This window comes from Mercenaria mercenaria, unplaced genomic scaffold (assembly GCF_021730395.1).
Source record: "Mercenaria mercenaria strain notata unplaced genomic scaffold, MADL_Memer_1 contig_1921, whole genome shotgun sequence".
Classification (NCBI taxonomy): Eukaryota; Metazoa; Mollusca; class Bivalvia; order Venerida; family Veneridae; genus Mercenaria; species Mercenaria mercenaria.
Window position 1 is genome coordinate 47,719 of NW_026459940.1, and position 21,617 is coordinate 69,335.

General features: G+C 35.7%; 2 protein-coding genes across 3 annotated transcripts; one reads left to right on the plus strand and one right to left on the minus strand.

Moving 5' to 3' along the window:
• Positions 1-795: 795 nt before the first annotated feature.
• Positions 796-21,230, minus strand: LOC123554577 (uncharacterized). 2 transcript variants are annotated; one of them, XM_053532974.1, is made up of 3 exons: positions 21,094-21,230; positions 17,041-17,384; positions 796-2,704 (listed from the first exon to the last, which is right to left on the minus strand). In XM_053532974.1, exon 3 carries the CDS (start codon positions 2,425-2,427, stop codon positions 1,648-1,650), a length of 780 nt encoding a protein of 259 aa, XP_053388949.1. In that variant the 5' UTR covers positions 2,428-2,704; positions 17,041-17,384; positions 21,094-21,230; the 3' UTR covers positions 796-1,647. The 2 variants fall into 2 exon arrangements, with proteins under 2 accessions (XP_053388949.1, XP_053388950.1); XM_053532975.1 differs by lacking the exons at positions 17,041-17,384; positions 21,094-21,230 and adding an exon at positions 10,177-10,316.
• Positions 7,605-9,878, plus strand: LOC123555964 (trichohyalin-like). The gene has a single exon (XM_045346552.2). It carries the CDS (start codon positions 7,605-7,607, stop codon positions 9,876-9,878), a length of 2,274 nt encoding a protein of 757 aa, XP_045202487.2.
• Positions 21,231-21,617: the final 387 nt, after the last annotated feature.

Here is a 21,617-nt window from a genome sequence, read left to right on the forward strand (position 1 = left end):
CAAGGGGTCATGCCATTCAAAGAAAAAGATAAAGCATTATGTGTGTGGGTTATAGTTGTGATTTGTAATTAAACTTCTCAGTTCTAGGATATTATTAAATTAAATGCTCTTGCATCCACATTTTGTCCAGGAGGAGGTTATCTAGTTTTCCAACTTTAAGATATAAACACGATTAATCTGTTTCTTTCTGTTGAGTTTAACGTCGCACCGACACAATTGTACGTCGTCTGGCGACTTTCAAACTTTGAATGGTGGAGGAAGGTAGGTGCGACTCCGGACATGACATTATTTCAGGCACAAGCGGACACCTGAGTAGAACCACCGACCTTTCGTAAGCCAGCTCGATGGATTCCTGACATGAAAGGATTCTACAACTCAAGCGAGGTTCCGAAGCCACGGTGGCAAGTGAGTCGAATTCAGCTTTTATCCGTTTTATGGGTCGTGCTGTGTCAATAAACCTTAACATCTATGCATTTAAGATCCCGCTTTATTTGCCACTATTAATTTGTATTCATTGAGTTTAATTTGTCAATTTGCAGGAAGAAGAAATTATTGAAATTGTCATTTGATAATACACTAGTGTAATAAAGCTTCGACGTTAACGTCGTTTTAATTATAGGAGACGTTGGCCCAGTTTACTTGTTCTGCAGGATAAGCTTTCATGTCATAAAGGAATATTACATTTGTGTATTTCCACATTGAAATTATTAAACTCTTTGAATACAACTGACAGAGCGTCGTATTTATTATCTTGTTCAACTCGTTTGATAAATTCAATATGAAAAGACACTCATGTACTATCATCTATAAGCGATATATGCTTTTATTTCTGTGACTAATATTTGCTTCATTGACACAATTACTTCAGTTTGTTTATAAAACACATCGTAAATACCTAGACCACAGACTACTTATGAATAATGTAGTGCATCAAAAACTTGTATTTTTAAAGACCGAATATAGTTTTGCAATGGGATAAAGTTTTCTAAAATTGTCAGGATTTGCTATGATCCACGATTCTCAAAGTTATATATTTAGAACACAAATGTATATGGCCCAACTTCTCATAAATCTTCAAGTGTGTGATAAGAACTATTGCATTCTTAACTGTTAAGATTATAAATCACTTTAAAAATACAACCCGTCAAAGCCATTATTTCACAAAGACATTCTACTTTTAAATTACTGTTTATAAAACGATTTTTGTGGAAACTATCTAAATAATCAGACTTAGAAACACATGTAGTATATAGTTCAATTAAAATACGAACTTTAAAAATCTTGAAAAAATGTATGCAATTGATGTATCCTGTTGTCCAAAGGTTTTAAGAGTATTTGTCTACAAATCAGTCGCACATTTCAAGTATGTAAATACTATCACAACTTGTATGGCGTGTTAGAATTAGGCAATTTCTTTTGTTGTCGTTGTAGAGCGAACCAGGATATGTTAGACTCATTTCTTGCGTTAGCAGCTCCACTTTACAATTTCCATCACCACTAAACATCACAAGATTGTGGGATCTACATCCAGATAGAAACACGGTGCCATCACTAGATACACACATACCTTGAGAGCCGTACAGCCTGCCATCCCGCAGTTCACTTTTCACTGTTCCATCTCTTCCTAAACACACAGCCCCATCACTGTTATCTGCTACAATAACATTTTCCACTAACAGCCATACGCTGAGGAGAAGATTTAAATATTCTCTGACCTTTTACGTTATTTTTGATAGACTTCAGAAGTGTACCTGATCTATTGTACACGTTGATACCACTTCCGGTAGATACCCACAAATCTCCAGCAATATACGCCATTCCCCAGATATTTCCACCTTCTATCGATATATCTCTCAGTACCGATAACGAACCATCAACCGATATAAACTGAACTTTGTTGTCGTGCATTTTCACAGCAAATTCATTCTCGGTAGTACAGCAGATGTCTCTAGGATATTTATTTAGATCACAGTGGCACTTTACGTTATAATTCGTGTCCAACCATTTTACCTTTTTGTTGTAGAAGTCGGTGAGTATGATCGTACCATCATGAAGCTGGCATGTATCAGATATATAACATCTCTCAACATCATTTTGCATTCTGACATGAATCTCTCTCTTTGATTTCAATTTGTATTGTTTGGGAGAAGGCAGCTTCTTATGTTTATTTATTGTCTCCAATCGTCCTAAATCTGTGGCAGTCATTATAACGGTTTTCAAATCTGCATTTTCAATAAAACGAGCAACCCTAGTACCCTGTGACTCACTTTCTTTAAACAATTTCTTAGCATCTTTTACAGTCCTTTTTATCAGTTTCATTTGAACAAACTGTTGTCTAGCATCCATATTGCTTACAGTTTGCAACATACTTGTTGACTTGTCGACTTCTCTTATTGTATTGGCCGTCAATGTGATTTCTGCTTCCATTTCGCTATTTATTTCAGAATACCTTTTGTTCAAACTCTCAACTGCTTCTCTTTTTAATTTCCCGATATGTTCTTATATTTTTCTTTCGATATCCTGAATATTGCGTAGTATTTCCTTTCTTTGCTCTTCAAAGGAACCGACATTTTTCTGTTTCTTCTTGTTTGCAGCTATTAACTGATCGCGAACAGCTTTAGCTTGATCTTGTAAAGCTTGTATTTCATTTTGTTGGACAAAACGTGTTGTTACGTCTTCTATGTTTTTAACACTCTCGCAAACCCTGGAAAATAGATACATAAGAAATATAGTAACATATAGCCGTTGCAATGGCACTGGTTGCTCTGTAAATCAATAACAAGGCTATTCAGCAATCAGTAATCATAAAAATAGAAAATAAGTGTTGCCCTCTACTATTACATTTCATAAATTGACGCTTGATAGGTCCGCGCCTGCATTTTTATTGCATTTGAAACATTTCAGGAAGTGTTTCCATCAGTTAGATTTTTTGTTTATAATACAGAGTGAAATCAGGGCAAAAGCAATAGAAGAGATTTAGCTGTACCGTATATCATACTTCAAACTTCTTAATTCGTCTTATTTCAACTTCTAACTTCGATGTTTGTACGTGCCATATTTCGACCACTTAGACAGAATTAAGAAATCCCTCCCGACTTAAATTGTTTAAAAGTAACAGCATCCAGTGTGCTTTGTGTTCTTAAACGCACGTTGAAAGCATATTTTACACATTACATAGCTGACTTTCAGTATTTTCCTAAAGAACATTGACAATGCTAAACAAAAATCAAACGAAAAATGGGCATTATGTTTGACGCTAGAAAAATATTTTCATTAAAACAAACATGTTTAAAAACAGTTCAAAAATTGAAATCCCAAATTGTAGTGGTGGTTTATAACTTCTAAAGCGCAATAATGCTACCTAAATTTCAATTTTCGCCCCGCTTCTCCCACTCGTTGTTTGTAAACCTCTCCGATCTCTGACTGGACGAAAAATTGACACGTGCAAACATTAAAGTAAGAAAGAATCAGTAAGAAATTAGAAGTAAAAGGTAAGAACTAAGAAGCAAGAACGCAGAAATAAGAAACTAGAATTTAGAACTAAGAAGTAAGAAATAACGCTCCCCTAGCTTTGATACTACACAAACGGTAACAGGAAACTTGACTTTCCAGATTATGGCTGAACACCACTAAATCCGGATATTCTCTATTTCATATAAAATCCACTTACTTTATAACGCGTTTTCGACATTTTCTAGCATATTTGATTTTCAGAGACTTATATTCCCATAAAAACTATATCGCTACTATAGAAAAAAAAAACAGAAAGAAAAAGGGGTGTTAACTTTTATATACATGTAGGTAAACTCGAAGGGCTCGAGGAAAGGCTATTTATATATGGACTACTTGTGATAGACCTGCGGAGGCTTAAATTTGACTTAGCAGTGATCAGCCTATAAGAAAACATTTTTTGTTTGATTCTGATTCCAGAATGAGCATCTATTCTCAAGGCACACCTATTTCACAATGATCAGCTTAATTTCGTTGCAAAATGTTGAGAAAATCTAGAGAAATGTGCATTTATTACAAGTCACTCCCATTTTAGAAATACGCGAAATTCAGCCCTCTGCAAGCAATACCTCAATTTATTTTTACATTTCTCATAGCATTTTGATTCCAGATCCATTTAATCGTTAAGATATTTGTTGCTTTTGTGAGAAAAGGCACTCACTAGGACCAAAAATCGACCAAAATTAGACCACCTGGTTGAAAATGAGGTCTTAAATCCAAAAATACAGGAAATTTAAGAGTTTTCAGCCAAAGAGTCACGATTTTTACATAATTAAAAATAGATAAATGTTCTTTTCATTGGTTTTCGCTGAGTTTGGCAAAACACCATATAGGCTGAATGTCGTAGAGTAAAAAGCTAAATGGAAATATAAAGTGAAATAAAAATTGGTTATTGAATTTTTGTTTAAAGCTATCCTTTTATAAAAGAGTGACAGCTTTAAGATAAGTGATACTCAACAATGATCCTATACGCCACACATCCAATAGTCCCGTTATCCTGTTATACTACCCCTCCGCTAACAAAAGCTAACCTTTCACCCATGGCTTTGTATATCGATGTTCATGAATACTGATTTGCTTCATTGCACTTAGTCTTTATGCATCGATATATTTAGACATGATATGATATATATATATGCAATAAATTATCTTTGATAATTACATCTATTGTTTCAGGTTAGTACTGTTATGATGTTCATTCCTAGATCTTTGTAACATAAACTTTGTGCAGCTAGTCTAATTAGTATATTCTATAAATAATTAGTCATGAAGAAAGCTTTTGTAAATAATCATAAACTATCAATGTATATGTTACTCTATACCATTTACTTGTTTGTATGAATACGGATTTGCTTCATTGCACTTAGTCTTTGTGCATCGATATATTTAGACATGATATGATATATATATATGCAATAAATTATCTTTGATAATTACATCTATTGTTTCAGTAAGTTGCAGTTGAGCCATTCCCAAAGCGAACCCATCATCTACCAAACAAAAACTTTGATGTAAGAGTATTAGCTTGGCCTTGGCAAATTAGCCCTTCGTCAATGGCGCCCAACATGGATTTGGGTTTTACAGAGCTGAAACAGCAGTCTTGCGTCTGAAACATTTGAACTAATTAGCTTTCGAAAGCGGGATTACCCATAGTATTTACCTGGACTTTCCCAGAGGTTTATTTGAAATATTGGCGTAATGATGACGTCACAGCAGTGTTCCTAAGTTTTCATTGGATATCGTATCCATCATACCGGGACTTCCCTTTATGTTTACATTCAACACGTGCGCACGGATTGTCATTTATGGAATATGGGGCCCTACATATTAGTGTTTTCTTAGAAACATTCATGGAGTGATACCTGGATCTGGATTCTAAGGAGGAATACACCGATGTCGCGGAGTTGTGATCTATAGGAATGCTTTGACATTCTGAACTTATAGTTTGATATATCTTTGGTTAGTGAACTATAGTGTGTTAGTGATTGATAAGTGTAATAGGAATTAGGATACATATCACTGGTAAGATTTTTGTCTAGAAATATAAACATTTTTGATATAGATAATTTTGTTCTATAAGAGAACTTGACAATTGTCCACCTGTTGTCCGAGTACCATGGGTTTTATAAGCGGTACAGTGTACATAAGTAAGATTTACCAGTCAATTAGATAATTAGGAAATTATTTGGAAGAATCATTTTATAATAGAGATTTAGTAATTTTTGAAAACCATTGAAAGCTAATATTCCGGTGCTCACAAATACTTATCCTAACCTGGTGTTTTAAAATCCCATACCCCTAGAATTACCTATATAATCCTATAATATATCCCTATAATCGTACAAGGCCGGGTAGCTCAAGTGGGAGCGCTGTCGCGCTTCTAAGTTAGAATATTTACTGGTATTCACATAGGCGTTGGTTCGAGACGTGCTTGAGTCAATTTTTTTTAGAATTTTTGTGTCAAAGTATTTTTTTCTTGTTTTGCTTTGAATAAGCAATAAGAAAATAGACAATATTTATAACATTATTCTCTTTGGCAATTATTTTATTGTCATAGGGTATATTACAAGTAACCGGCGTAGTTAAAAACTATAGCTTGTGAAACAGGTGTTTACGCTGAAGCGACATATCAGTTAGTTACAACAAATTTTTACTTTGTTTTGAAACATTTTAGAAATTTGCTGTAAAAGAATATAAATCGATAGACGAAACAGTACTCTATTGATAAGAACGGTGTGTCATAAGTTATTTGCGCGAATTGAGATGTAACCCGATTATCGATTTATTTGATAGACTAGAGCAATTGTAACCATTACAACCATCGGAACTTTAGCTCAGTGGTTGTGACGTTGGCTGTTGGTAATAGAGGTTCAAGGTTCGAATCGCGACAGCGTCAATAACCAAAAGTATTTTTTTTATAAAAATAAAGTGGTAATAAAGTGTTATTTATGTGTTTAGTGGTATAATATTCAATATATTGCGAGTAAGGGAACTTGATTTTGTTGTTTGTGAGAGAGTATTTGTGATGTGATTGTTTTAGAAATTACATTATTTTATACAATTTGAAAATATGCTAGCTTAGGCATACTACAATTACAAAGTGAAAGCGCATTGAAATAAGTAAAGTGAAAGCGCATAGTGAAAGTGCATTGAAAGAAGTAAAGTGAAAGCACATTGAAAGAAGTAAAGTGAAAGCACATTGAAAGAAGTAAAGTGAAAGCGCATAGTGAAAGTGCATTGAAAGAAGTAAAGCAAAAATGCATTTAAAGGAGAAGTAAAGTGAAATGGCATTTGAAATGGCATTTAAAGAAGAAGCAATTTGAAAAATAGTATACTTAAAGGAGAAGCAAAGTGAAACATAGTGCACTTAAAGGAGAAGTAAAGTGAAACATAGTGAACTTAAAGGAGAAGTAAAGTGAAACATAATGCACTTAAAGGAGAAGCAAAGTGAAACATAGTGCACTTAAAGGAGAAGTAAAGTGAAACATAATACATTTAAAGGAAAAGTAAAGTGAAACATAATACAATTAAAGGAGAAGTAAAGTGAAACATAGCACACTTAAAGGAGAAGTAAAGTGAAACATAGTGTGCTTAAAGGAGAAGTAAAGTGAAACATAATACATTTAAAGGAAAAGTAAAGTGAAACATAATACAATTAAAGGAGAAGTAAAGTGAAACATAGTGCACTTAAAGGAGAAGCAAAGTAAGAAATTAGTATAATTGAAGTAGAAGAAAAGGGAAAGTTATAGTAAAAGTTGAAAGAGCTGCAAGGAAAAGAGAAGCAAAGTAAGAAATTAGTGCAATTGAAGTAGAAGGAAAGGGAAAGTAATAGTAAAAGTTAAAAGAGCTGCAAAGTTAAAATAAGTGCAAAGAATAATTATAGTAAACGGTGAATAGCAAAGTGAAAGGTAGCGCAATTGTACAAGCAGAAGAGATTGAAGTGTATAGCAGTGTAAATAGCGGAGAAGTGAAGCGATATTAATATACGAGTCAAGAGTTGGAAAGCAATATAAACCTTGAAAAGTGTGTTGTTACACTGAAACGCAAAGAACTCATAGCAAAGTGATCGACGTATAGAGTATAGAAACGTAAGTATGGCTGAAGCTCCTACACAAAGGGATTTGAGAATGAGACAAAGAGAGATTAGACAAGAGGAAGAAGAAAACAGACTAAGGATGGAGGAACTTCAATATGAATTGCAATCTCTTAGAGAACAGAATAGGAATCAAGGAAGTTATATTGGCTATATGTCAGATGTTGGACTTAGAAGATCAATTAGTGATCAGAATAGAGGACTCAGAAGAGGTAATAATACTTCAAGCAGAACATATGCAGCTGACCGGAATACTGGTACTAGCATAGATAATGAGTCACAGGCGACAGAAAGAAGAGATGCTCACTTGGATAGTGTTATAGATAGAGACAAAGACCATAATTTTGGTTTCAGAGATAGAAGGGATTATTTAGAACACGACGTCAGAGAAGTGAATGTTCCTAGAAGGACAGATGAAATAAGGACAGATGAACATAATAGAAATAGACATAGACTTCAAACAAGGTCATATGCTTCTGATGAGGAAACTGCAGATATAAATGCTCATGACAGAGCTGAAAGCAATGTAGATATTAGTTTAGAAACAGAAAAATTAGAAGAAAGATTGCAACAACTTAGAGCATCAGAAAAGACTAGACGAGAATTAACACTAGACTTAGAAATGTTTGACGTTAAAGTAAGGTCATTACAAAGCAGATTAGAGATTGACAAGAATAAAGAAATTACGGGTCAAATTGTACAGACACAAGGAAGAAGGATAGATTCAAATGTTAGACATAATGGTACACCAAAACGTTATACGGTAGAAGGAGGGATGTTCAATATAAGTAACACACACGATAAAGATTTATATGTGTCAAAGCCAACTGAAGAAAGAGTTAGAGGAGAACTCGATAGAAGTGTTGATAATATAGAAAGTCAACCAGCGTCTAACAAGGCTTATATAACAGACAGAGCTTATAAGGAAGAGAGCCAAATGTCATTAAGACAAATACAAAAGTCAAAGTTAGAGCTACAGAAGCTAATCATGATAGAGGAAGATAAACAAAAGCAGTTACTAGAACAAGAGAAGAGACGCATTACTGAATTAGAAAAACAAACGAAAATGTTAGATAGACTAATAGAAAAGGAAAAGGAAATGACAGAAAGAGAACGTAGGTTAAAGAAAGACGAATTAATATTACAACAGAGATATGAAGAGTTAGAACTCTTACGAAATAGACAAATTAAATCAGGAGAGGACAAGTGCAAGAAGCTGGAAGAAATAGAAAAGGAAATGGTTAGTAAAGACGAAGAATTAAAGAAACGGGAATTGGACCTAAGAAGAAGAGAGGAACTATTGACAGAGATTCACCAAAAGCTTCTTCCAGAATACAAGAAAGAGACAGTGATTCAACATAAACCAGACATCAGCTCATTTTCTGGGGAAGATCCTAAACCAAAGAATGAGGTTACACTAGATGAATGGAAAACAGAAATAAAAAGTCTTATAGCAACAAATATCTACCCCGATAACTTAATAGCACAAGCAGTAAGGAAATCTTTAAAGGGACAAGCCAGAAAGGTTTTGATAAACATTAACCCGACAGCGACAAGTGAAGAGATTATTGAAAAGATCGAAGATATTTTCGGGGACACATCAAGCAAACAGACGATATTTACAGAATATTATACTGCTTCACAAAGAGAGAAAGAGTCGGTTGCAGACTGGGGTTTAAGACTTGAAGAAATCTTATTGAAAGTTTCAACTAAAAAGCAACTAGCTTCAGAAGAAAGAAATGAAATGCTAAAGGACAAGTTTTGGAGGTCTCTCTACAACAAAGAAATTAAAAATGCCCTGAGAATCTCTTTTGAAAGTACAGATACTTTTGAGGTTCTAAGAAAGAAAGCTAGAGCTGAAGAACATGAAATACAAATGAATAGAGAAGTCACAGAAAGTAAAGTTTTCCAGCAACAGAAGACGACAAAAGACACTGATAAACATACAGATATGTTGCAAACCATGATGAAGAAAATGGAAGATCTAGAAAGAAAGGTTGAAGATACAGAAAAGAAAAGTATCAAACAGAACCACAAACAGACTTCAGAAACTTTAACAAAACAAATAAATATGACAATAGAGGAAATGGACAATACAGAGGATACGGACGATATAGAGGGTATGGACAATACAGAGGAAAACTTCAATATGGAACTAGAGGGTTCTTTGACAAGAAATCTCACAGACAAGTTGAGGATAAAACAGATGATAGTGACAAGCAGAAAAAGAAAGAAGATTCGTCACCAAAACCAAGTAATTCAAAGGAGAAGTTAAACTAGCTGATGCTTCTATTGAAGGGCGAAATGGGAGCAGTCAGAATATGAAAAGCCCTAGTAACAACAAAACTGAGATAAAGGATCATATAGAAATCAGACAAAGACTTATAGGACATGCAAATGAACACATGATTTTTATAGAAAACACTGAAGTCAAAGCACTGATAGACACCGGTAGCATGATCAGCACATTGTCTTATAAGTACTATCAAGGAATGGAAAGCAAACCTGAATTAAAAAGTCTTCAGGACCTAAATGTAGATATAATTTGTGCAAATGGCGAGAAAATACCATACCTTGGATATATAGAAGTGTTGGTTAGGATACCATTTCGTGAAAACGTTGAAATTGTGGCTCCAATATTGATTGTTCCTTCCACAGATTACAATGATGATGTTCCAGTAATAATAGGCACAAATCTAATTAGAGAATGTGCTAATATGTGTAATTCAGAAAATGAAGAAATACCAGATGAATGGAAATCAGCTTTCATGTCTATAGCTGGTACTAATATTGGCATTGTCAAAGCCACGAAGAAATTACTCTTCATCCAATGGAAGCAACAACTATCACGGGATTTGTACGGAAATCTGGTGTTGTAAATTCCGCTGTAACTGAACCCGTTGATGAGTTCTGCCTGGGAGCTGTTGCAGTTTGCCCAAGGGTTGTATCGTTGAGAAACCCTGGTAATACATCACGCGTACCAATTCGTGTTTGTAACCTAAGTGCCAAGATGGTTACTATACCTGCCAAGGCTAATATTTGTCAGCTGAATGAGGTGTCAGTTCTCCGCAGTGCACCAATCTTCGAAGATAGTCCTTTAGTTACTTCTTCATCCCAGTTGTCTTTTGATGCATCACCAACTGCACGTCCATCACCATCTGCAAGAGTCCATCCGCAGTCTGCACCTGAAATAGAAAGCAAAACAAATATGGATGAGACATTAAAAACATCTTATGGGATAACTTTAGAGAATTCACAGTTATCTATAGAACAAAAGGCCAAGGTCTATAATCTTTTTAACAAATGGGACAGCATATTTCCAAAATCAACTACTGACCTTGGTCATACAACAGCAGTTAAACACAAGATAGAATTAACGGACCAGAAACCCTTCAAAGAACATTACAGACGTGTACCTCCAGCACTATTTAGAGAAATCAAAGAACATGTACAGGAAATGCTAGACGTAGGAGCCATTCGTGAATCAAAAAGCCCGTGGTCTTCAAATGTGGTCATAGTCAGGAAAAAGGACGGATCCATTCGATTTTGTATCGATTTTAGGAAACTTAATTCAAAAACGAAAAAGGATGCTTACCCAATCCCTAGAATTGAGGACACTCTTCACCAACTTGCAGGATCAAAATTATTTTCCAAATTAGATTTAAAGTCCGGATATTGGCAAGTGGAAATAGATGAAACAGACAAAGAAAAAACGGCCTTCCAGGTTTGGGGATTAGGATTCTATGAGTGCAATAGAATGCCTTTTGGACTTTGCAATGCGCCGGCGACCTTCCAGAGACTGATGGAACGTTGTATGGGGGACCTCAACCTAAAAGACTGCTTGATCTATCTAGATGATATTATTATTTATTCAGAAAACCTCGATTCTCATATAGATCGTTTGGACAGAGTTTTTCAACGACTAGCTGAATACAACCTCAAAGTTAACCCAAAGAAGTGTGAATTTTTTAGAAACAGTACCACTTACCTTGGTCATGTAGTTTCTGCAGCAGGTATCCACGCAGATCCAGCAAAACTTGAAGCTGTTAAAGACTGGCCAACTCCTAAATCCGTCAAAGATGTTAGGAAATTCCTAGGTTTTGCAGGATATTACCGGCGCTTCATAAAAGGGTTTGCATCCATTGCAAGACCATTAAACAACCTTCTCATAGGGCAGCCTATTAAGAAGAAGAGAGGTGAGAGGACAAAATTCAAGAAAATTCCGTTCAAATGGGAGGCAGTTCAACAAACCGCATTGGATGAACTTAAAACTCAGCTTACCAATCCCCCGATACTTGCGTATGCTGACTATAGCTTACCATTCAAAGTCCACACAGATGCTTCCTCAATAGGACTTGGGGCTGTGTTATATCAAAATCAAGACGGCAAAGAAAGGGTTATTGCCTATGCAAGCAGAAGCTTAAAGCCAGCAGAGAGAAATTATCCAGCTCACAAGCTTGAATTCCTCGCCCTTAAATGGGCCGTGTCGGAAAAGTTCCATGACTACTTATATGGGGCACGGTTCGAGCTTATAACTGACAATAATCCTCTTACATATGTTACAACCAGTGCTAAACTAGACGCTACAAGCCACCGCTGGCTTGCGTCTTTGGCAAACTATGACTTTGTTCCGAAGTACCGAAAAGGAAAACAGAATGTCGATGCAGACAGTCTGTCGAGAATGAAGGAGAATGATCTCGTTAACATTCCAAAAGAAGTCATTAAAGCGGTATTTCAGTCTTCCTTGATATCTGTTAACAGCTTAACAGACTCGGTTCTTTTGCCCGATCACAAAGCGCCTGAAAAAGATCCACCTTCGATACCAGATGATATGTTATATGCCAACAGTTTATCCTCCAAACACTGGACTAAGGCCCAGAAACAAGACAAGATTATTTCTATTATCATTGACCACCTAACATAGGGTACCAAACCAGCTAAGACAGATACACCGCATATCCATACTTACCTGAGAGACTGGTCAAAACTTGTCTTAATAAATGGAGTACTTTACAGGCGTACACTGGTGAATGGGGAAGACAGGACACAGTTGGTGCTACCTGCCAACATACGTGATGATATTTTCCAGGCGTTACATGACGATTTAGGTCATCAAGGCCGGGATCGTACAACATCCCTGTTTAAGGAAAGGTTCTACTTTCCAGGAATGGATGCGTTCATCGCTGACAAAGTCAAGAATTGCGGCCGCTGTATTCGACGTAAAACGCTGGCTACAAAAGCGAAACTGGTGCCCATTGAATCGACTGCACCAATGGAAATACTTTGTTTAGATTTTCTGTCTCTTGAACGCAGCAAGGGTGGCTATGAAGACATCTTAGTCATAACGGATCATTTCAGCCGTTATGCGCAGGCGTTTCCTACAAAGAATCAAACCGCCAAAACGACGGCAAGGATTCTTTTTGACAACTTTATTGTCCATTACGGCTTCCCAGCATCAATACATAGTGACCAAGGGCCAAATTTTGAGTCCCATCTCATTAAAGAGCTTTGTAACATCGCCGGAGTCGAAAAGACGAGGACCACCCCGTACCATCCAATGGGAAACGGCGAAGTCGAACGCTTTAACCAGACATTACTGAAAATGTTAGGCACTCTAGAAGAACATCAAAAGTCAGATTGGAAGGCACACGTATCTACCCTAGTTCATGCATACAATGCGACACAACATAAAAGTACAGGATATTCGCCCTACTTCCTGATGTTTGGACGACATCCACGCTTGGCTATTGATGCTTTTCTGGGATTGCCGACAGACACACTATCAGCTGGAACACAAACAGAGTATCTGATAAAGCTTCGAGACAGATTAAAATCCGCCTACGAGAAGGCCCGCCAGATTGCTAGAACGACAGGAATAACAAACAAAGCAGCCTATGATGACAGAGCTCGAAGTACAGTTCTTTATCCTGGAGATATTGTGCTAGTGCGTAACGTCACAATTAGGGGAAGACAGAAACTAGCTGACCGTTGGGAACATCATCCATATGTGGTTGTACGTAAAGTTCACGAAGATACGCCTGTGTACGAAGTCAAGAGGGAAGGAAATCGACACAAGAAATCTCGGATTCTGCATCGAAATCTTCTTCTACCCTTTATGACTATAACAGACAATCAGGAAACAAAAGTCCAATCATCTACATCAGATGACTATAATGCAGATGATACTCACCAAGTACCAGCGCAGGAGGACGTCCCGAAATATATTATTCCACAGCGGAGATCTCCAGAAGTATCACCATCAGTAAGCCCTACCACCAGTCCTACTTCGTCACGTCAGAGGAGACCAACACGAATGCGTCAGAAGCCAAAGTGGATGATGAAAGGAGATTTTATGATAAGTAAGCGATGAGTGTAACTTATAATACAAATAATGTTATACGTACCTATCAGTTGTCCTCAATAGAGTTTTGTCGATGACTTCTTTATTAGATGATTGGAACTTCTGATGGGAGTACAAGTTGATAAATTGGTATAAACAATTAAATATTGTGTTGCTTTTGTTCTAATGACGGTAATACTTACCTGCAGATATACCTTTATACTTACTTGATATATTGATAGAAATGCTTACCTCTGAGTAGGTATATTTACCTACAGATGGATGATTTGTTTTATTGGTCGCTTTTGTGCTAATGGAAGTATTGCTTACCTGCAAATGTACCTTCATACTTACCTAATATATCGAAAGAAGAAAAACTTACCTGTTATTCAGGATATTTATCTCTAGAGGGATTAATCCATCGTCATAGATAATACCTCTGTAGTAGATATTATAAAAATTAAGTCTATGACAGTGTTACTCGTCACATGTGGGGTACACTTCACGATGTTTTTGTGAATTATTGTGTCCTTACTAGTGATATACTCTGTGTTTTACCCGTATTTTAACATCTATATATGATTTGAATTTTGATCTAGGGTTAAATGTCGGGACGACATTTCAGTAAGTGGGGGGAGTATGTCGTAGAGTAAAAAGCTAAATGGAAATATAAAGTGAAATAAAAATTGGTTATTGAATTTTTGTTTAAAGCTATCCTTTTATAAAAGAGTGACAGCTTTAAGATAAGTGATACTCAACAATGATCCTATACGCCCACACTCCAATAGTCCGTTATCCTGTTATACTACCCCTCCGCTAACAAAAGCTAACCTTTCACCCATGGCTTTGTATATCGATGTTCATGAATACTGATTTGCTTCATTGCACTTAGTCTTTATGCATCGATATATTTAGACATGATATGATATATATATATGCAATAAATTATCTTTGATAATTACATCTATTGTTTCAGGTTAGTACTGTTATGATGTTCATTCCTAGATCTTTGTAACATAAACTTTGTGCAGCTAGTCTAATTAGTATATTCTATAAATAATTAGTCATGAAGAAAGCTTTTGTAAATAATCATAAACTATCAATGTATATGTTACTCTTTACCATTTACTTGTTTGTATGAATACGGATTTGCTTCATTGCACTTAGTCTTTGTGCATCGATATATTTAGACATGATATGATATATATATATGCAATAAATTATCTTTGATAATTACATCTATTGTTTCAGTAAGTTGCAGTTGAGCCATTCCTAAAGCGAACCCATCATCTACCAAACAAAAACTTTGATGTAAGAGTATAAGCTAGGCCTTGGCAAATTAGCCCTTCGTCATGAACACTACTAAATCCAGCTGTTCCTTATTTCATATAAAATCCATAACGGGTTTTCGAGATTTTCTAGCATATCAAATTTTCAGAGACTTATTTTCCCATAAAGAACTATATCGCTACTATAGAAAAACAGAAAGCTACAGTTCGTTAAATACAACCCGCTTTACTCCTTTTCGCTTCTTTCAATGTCTCTTTCCGAGACATAAAATTCTTATGCCGCCATTTTTACCTAACATGCGGTAGGAACATGTCGATTTTGATAGAATGCTACACATACATACTGAAACGCGGTAGAGTAAAAGAAAACACGGTGCTATTGAGCGTCTTCTGTATCTTGCACTATCCTCCCATTAACATTACTAACAGTCTTCTGGAGGAGTCGCTCATATTGGTTACCGGTGGCGACTATAAATAAATTTATATACAAACAAACTTCCAGTCATTATCAAACTACTGCAGTGTGCCATTATGGCGTAAAGGCGCACACTATTCTTTTAATGACCATTTCATTATATAGCCACGCTTCATTTTCATATTTCATGTTTTCATCAAATTGTGCCGTCTTTCATGCCATCGACGTCAGGCCGCGGAGATGTTTCGGTTACCAGGAGCCTTTATGATTCATGATGGCGAGTGTGAGCTTTATGATAGAGTTTTAAACTTCTTTACTGTGAATTCTGGGTGAAAAATCGGACAAATTCTATATATATTTTTTTATATCGTCGAAGTCAGACCGCGGAGATGTTTCGGTTACCCGGGGCCTTTATGATTATGGCGAGTGTGGGACACTGCTCCATTATCGGCCGTAATTACCGTTGAAAGAGCCAGTTTGGAGGAAGACCCCATGTGCCCTAAGACGTCTGGGCATTATTTCAGACACGGACGGGCACCTGGGTAGAACTACCGACCTTCCGTAAGCAAGCTGGATGAAGTCCCTAAATTAAAGAATTCTACACCTCTCAAGCAAAGTTTCGAACCCTCCATGGTGAGGGGCAAAGTCATTCAAAGTCTGTGACCTTTACCACTTGTCTGCGTTAATGATACATGTACATGTATAAGGTAGTGACGTGCCGAGGATCTGCATCATACCTACAATTGGAATAAGGTCCCATATAACGAACTTTAACCGACTTTCACCAAACCTTCTACTATGGAGACAGCATGAAACATATTCAAATCCCGATCTCGACTTTAACAACACACAGGTAACTGTACATATTGAAATAAAAATACTGCCCTGAGATATCTTTTACTGTCTAGTCGAGAAGTATCGTCAACATGGCATTGAATTATAGCTCTGTAGTTAGGACTAAATACCGTAACATTTAATCGTTATCAACACCTACTCTAAATAAATACATGATGTTTTAATGTTCTATCAAAATCAAGTGATAGCATACAAGTTAGAAGTAAGAACTCCTTCCTAGACTAAACCTGATCTTTCAGTTTAAATAATTTTGGAAAATTGACGCTCAATTGGAGGCATGCTCATTAAAGAGGTAATGTCATCGAGTCCGGGGTGAGGCAATAGTCTCGCAATATTGCCATGAATTTACATGAAGACAGACATGTGAAAAATTAAATACAAAGGGGGAGTTAAATAAATAATGTATATCTTACTTCTACGAATATATACATCGCAGATATTTCTAGTCACAAACGGCATTTAGCACATAACGTTACATTACTTGTGACACCACGAAAAAAACTACCTGTCAATAGTCTCTGAATGCAGTAAACCATACCTATGCTCTGTGGCTATACACTTTAGACAATAGACCATGTCATGTGTTCCACAGTACATCTCAATGTCTCTATCTGGATGGTACCGACATTTCGTTACCATGGCAGCTACTGACGCGTTTTTAGCATCATGTGTATCCAGAAGCTTGTGAGATTTTGAAGCCGCTATTCTTCTGTGACACCTGGCACATGTTGTACATAGATACTGGTTGCATTCTGCACAAAATTTGACAGCTTCTTCTCTGATATTATCTTCCCCACACGGCGTACAGATAATTTCGAAATCAGCATCTGAACCGTCTCTGATTGATGTGAAGCCACGTCCTTCAGCCATTTCGTAAATATCCTGAAAATATGATTAGAAACTTTTCTCTTCCCGGATCGGCTTTGTTGTAAAATGTGTTAAAGTTACGTGACAAATGTTCAGAAAGGAAGGTTAAAGGCGAAGTTTTGTGGGAAATTGTGTGTTGGCAAAACAAGATGGAGACGGAGGATAAAAACCTTTCTAGTGTTATAGGTCTATATCTTCCTCCAGACTGATTCAAATTATCCAGTTAATATGTTGTTTACAACTGAATTGGATGAACCGGAAGAAACTATGGAATCATCTCGCAAAACAATATTTAACTAAATGTGTGTCAGTAAGACACAGGTGCCCCCATTCTTGTCACTGTACATGGTTTCATGACTCTAGGTGAAATATTTTTAAGATATTTGCAACTCAAACTTTTAAGTGCTTTATATGTATTTTTCACTAAGTGAAGGACCATAACTCTAGCCTAGCTGAGTAAAATCCCTATGAGAACTCCAAGTGGACAACTTCACAAGCTATAAAATAATCATCTAATGATTTATGACTCTAGGTTAAGTATTTTTTGAGATGCATGAGGCACAAACTTTTATTTCTTGACTAAGTCAAGGGCCATAACTCTGATCTTGCAACGTGAAATCAATCCAGAAACTCAGATGCGCAATTTTACATGCTAGATAATATTTCTACATGGTTTCACGACTATATGTGAAACGTTTTGAAGATATATGCAACACAAACTTTTAAGCACTTAATGTGTATTTTTAAAGTCAGTGACCATACCTCCAGTCTGATTGAGTGAAATCTTAAACAGAACATCAGGTGCGCAACTTCACATGCTAGTATATAACAATCTCCTGGGCCCGTATTCATAAAGAATCTTAGATAGAAATATATCTTAGAAGTCATCATTTTCTAAGTATTTCTCATTTTTGACTTAAAATGTGTCTTAGAAACATTTTTGCCTAAGAATTGTTCTAAGAACGAAATCTGGCTTAGAAATTATCTTAAGTAGGTGATTTTTCTCTTAAAATTTAAGACAGGTAGCCACTTATCTTAACTTTTAAGAATTATCTTAGAAAAGTAAAAATAAAATGGACGCCGATGTCCGCAGTTAACAGTTTTTCATCAATTGCATCTTTACTGTATAGACTTTATTAAGCTTAATTTAACTTGTGACGGGCTTTCCGCGTCATAGGTAGCACCTAATTTCATATTAAATATAGACATAGAAATGAAACTAAGAAAAACATTTTCTTATACTTTTTTCGCTAAGATTTTTCTAAGTCGCTTTATGAATAAGAACTTAAGAATTTCTCTTAGCTAAGTCTAAAAAAATAAGATAAGAAATATCTTAGAGTTGATTCTAAGATTCTTTATGAATACGAGCCCTGGTGTTTTATGACTCTAAGCCAAATACTCCGAGATACAAGCGACACAAACTTGTATCCCATTTATTCATATTTTTACTAAATGAAGGGCCACAACTCTGGTCTTGCTGAGTGATATCTCTAACAAAATCTGAGGTGCACAACTTCGTGTGCTGAATACTATTCCTGTAATGTTTCATAATATTAGGTCAAATACTTTTTGAGATACATGTGACACAAATTTAGACCCTTTTTGAATATTTTGACTAAGTAAAGGGCCATAACTCTGGTCTGGCTGTGTGCGATCCAAATTAAAACCCCTAGTGTACAACTCCCTGTGCTTATTAACAATTCTTTGAGGCTTTATGACTCTGGGCCAAATACTATTTAAGATATGAGCGACACGAATTTGGACGGACGAAATGATTGACGGACGGGCGGAAAGACGCACGGACTAAGTCTCCCCTCATTTTCTTTTTGGAGGAGGTGGGGGGCAAAAAGTTTGAATTAAACTGATGGTTATTTTTTGAAATGCCTAATGTATTTCATTATGGCTTAAGTTGTCATGAATCGTCAATTTTATTGTAATACAAGTTCTGCAGTGCCGTATTTTATTTATGAATTGTCCTCAAAAGACATGTATTATGAAGTTAGACAACTACCAGCCTTTTTATATAGATTTGGGTGTCATGAGTTGTAGATAGAAACTATTTGTCCTCGATGACCTTGTGTTTTGCAGGTAAGGTATACAAAAATGAAAAACGTGCAGCCTTTTGTTTTAGCTTTGCTAAATGTAGTCATTGCTCGCAGCTTTAAAACAAGGATAGATATTACCAGCTCTCAAAAGACATGTATTTCACGCTTAGGATGACAGTCACGCGAAGAAATGGCGGTAATGTATGAACAAAGTTCACGGGTTTAAGGACGATTTCTGACGATTATTTGTCGTCATTAAAAACATATATTGTCAAAAATAAGTTAAACAGTAAGGTATAAAATGTGAAGTGTGAACTTAATGTTTGAATGTGAAGTGTAATCTATGAAGTCCCGAGCGGTCCTTCGTAGTAAAATAGTAAATACCACCGCGTATCTCAGCATTTATATCAGAAGGACATGATAAATAGCTTAGTAGTATTCATTTTATCTTATCATAAACATTATGAGATTATAAAAAATGGTAAAAGCTTGTGCATTTTTGTTTTTACACGAATAAACAGTGTAACAAAATGTAGCATTGTGAACTTCGTTTATGTAATCTATAAGAAGATAATCTGATTTATATATCACCGAGTATACGCACATTATTGTACCAATAACAAAACGCACACAAAATATCTAAATGAGCTAATTGCGTATGTTGTTGTTATTTTCGTTTATTTTTTGCTCTTTCTTTTTTGAAATAGCTTGGTCTTTTTTCTTATCTCTTTTGCTATAATATATATAAATTTATTTCTGAAAATTCTATCTTTTTAGCACTTTTTTTATTCTACTCCAAACAAAATCCGCCATTCCATTCAGTCAAGTTAATCTAACATTAATTTGACACCAAGGGACGGACCGATTTTTAATATTGGTAAAACTTGTGGTACAATCATTTTGTATTATCACACCATTGCAAATATATTTTGACGTTCTGTTGCATTATATGTCTTGACGTACTGTTGGTTCGCTGTTGCGTATCTGTATATTCATGTCTTGAATACACATTTACTATTATATCTTGTGAAATAATTACAATAAAATATAATGAATCTAAACCTACATGTATGTATGTCCACTGTATATGAAAATAGCATTTTCCCTGTTTTTCAATTCACTAAAGCGGAACGTAATCTGTGGTAAAAAATTAAAATAGGAAAAACTAGGACTTGTCTGAACTTGTGCAGGGGCGGATCCAGTATTTTGGTTCTAGGGAGGAGAGTTTCTAGGGAGTTCGGGGGCATGCTCCTTTGGAATTTATTTGGCAAGCATACCACAGATGATGTTTCTATCTGATGTATCAATGACATAGTTTGAACATGAATATTCAAGACAATGTCACTTACAAAACTGATATATTTTCCCTAAAAAGCGAATAGACACATTTGTTTTTAAATTGGACCGTCCCAGCTCTTCAGTAATGGTAAATGTTATTGATATAAATTTTTGCGATTGAAGGAGCCGAAGTCTTGACTAAAATGATTGAGGCATCAATTTATGTATGCTCGCCGGATATGCTGTAATGGGGCCCGGATAAGATGGGGTTTGGGCCCGATCCTCCCTTGGATACGCACTTACTTTGTAATATAATTTTATTGTTAAAATACATATGTTTTGCAGGTTTAACTTAAATAGTAAAATGATTAGATCTAATTAATTATAAAACAAAAACTTACCTAAATGTCTATATTATTACACTTAATAACAAATTTAGTTTAATTTCTTGTTTCGTTTTCGAAAGTACAAAGTTTAAGACCCGTTCACAACCCGTTTATATCCTGTTCACCGGCCTATCTCTAAAGGCGACTCGTATACACCTGTTATAGTTAATTCTGTAGTGGCAGAAAGGTGACATGTGCATTTTTTATCTTTTGCAAATAGAGATATACTATCTGGAAAATTCGACTTAATATCTCAAAATTACAACTTTGTATCTTGCCTTTTAAACGTTAATGAATAAGTCAGCTACAGCTACTTCTCCTGAACTTCTGATCTTGGAAGACATTTTACTGACTCTTCAGTAATTAAAATATAAAGTAGATACATCTGCCTGCAAATACATATATGGTACGTGTAGGTATTCAGCATGCAGGGACTCGAACAAGGATAAAAGCATAACACAGTGTCTACATTTACTTAAAATGACCCTTTCAAACATTCATGTATATCAGCTAGCCTGACTTCTCCAGATAACGGATCT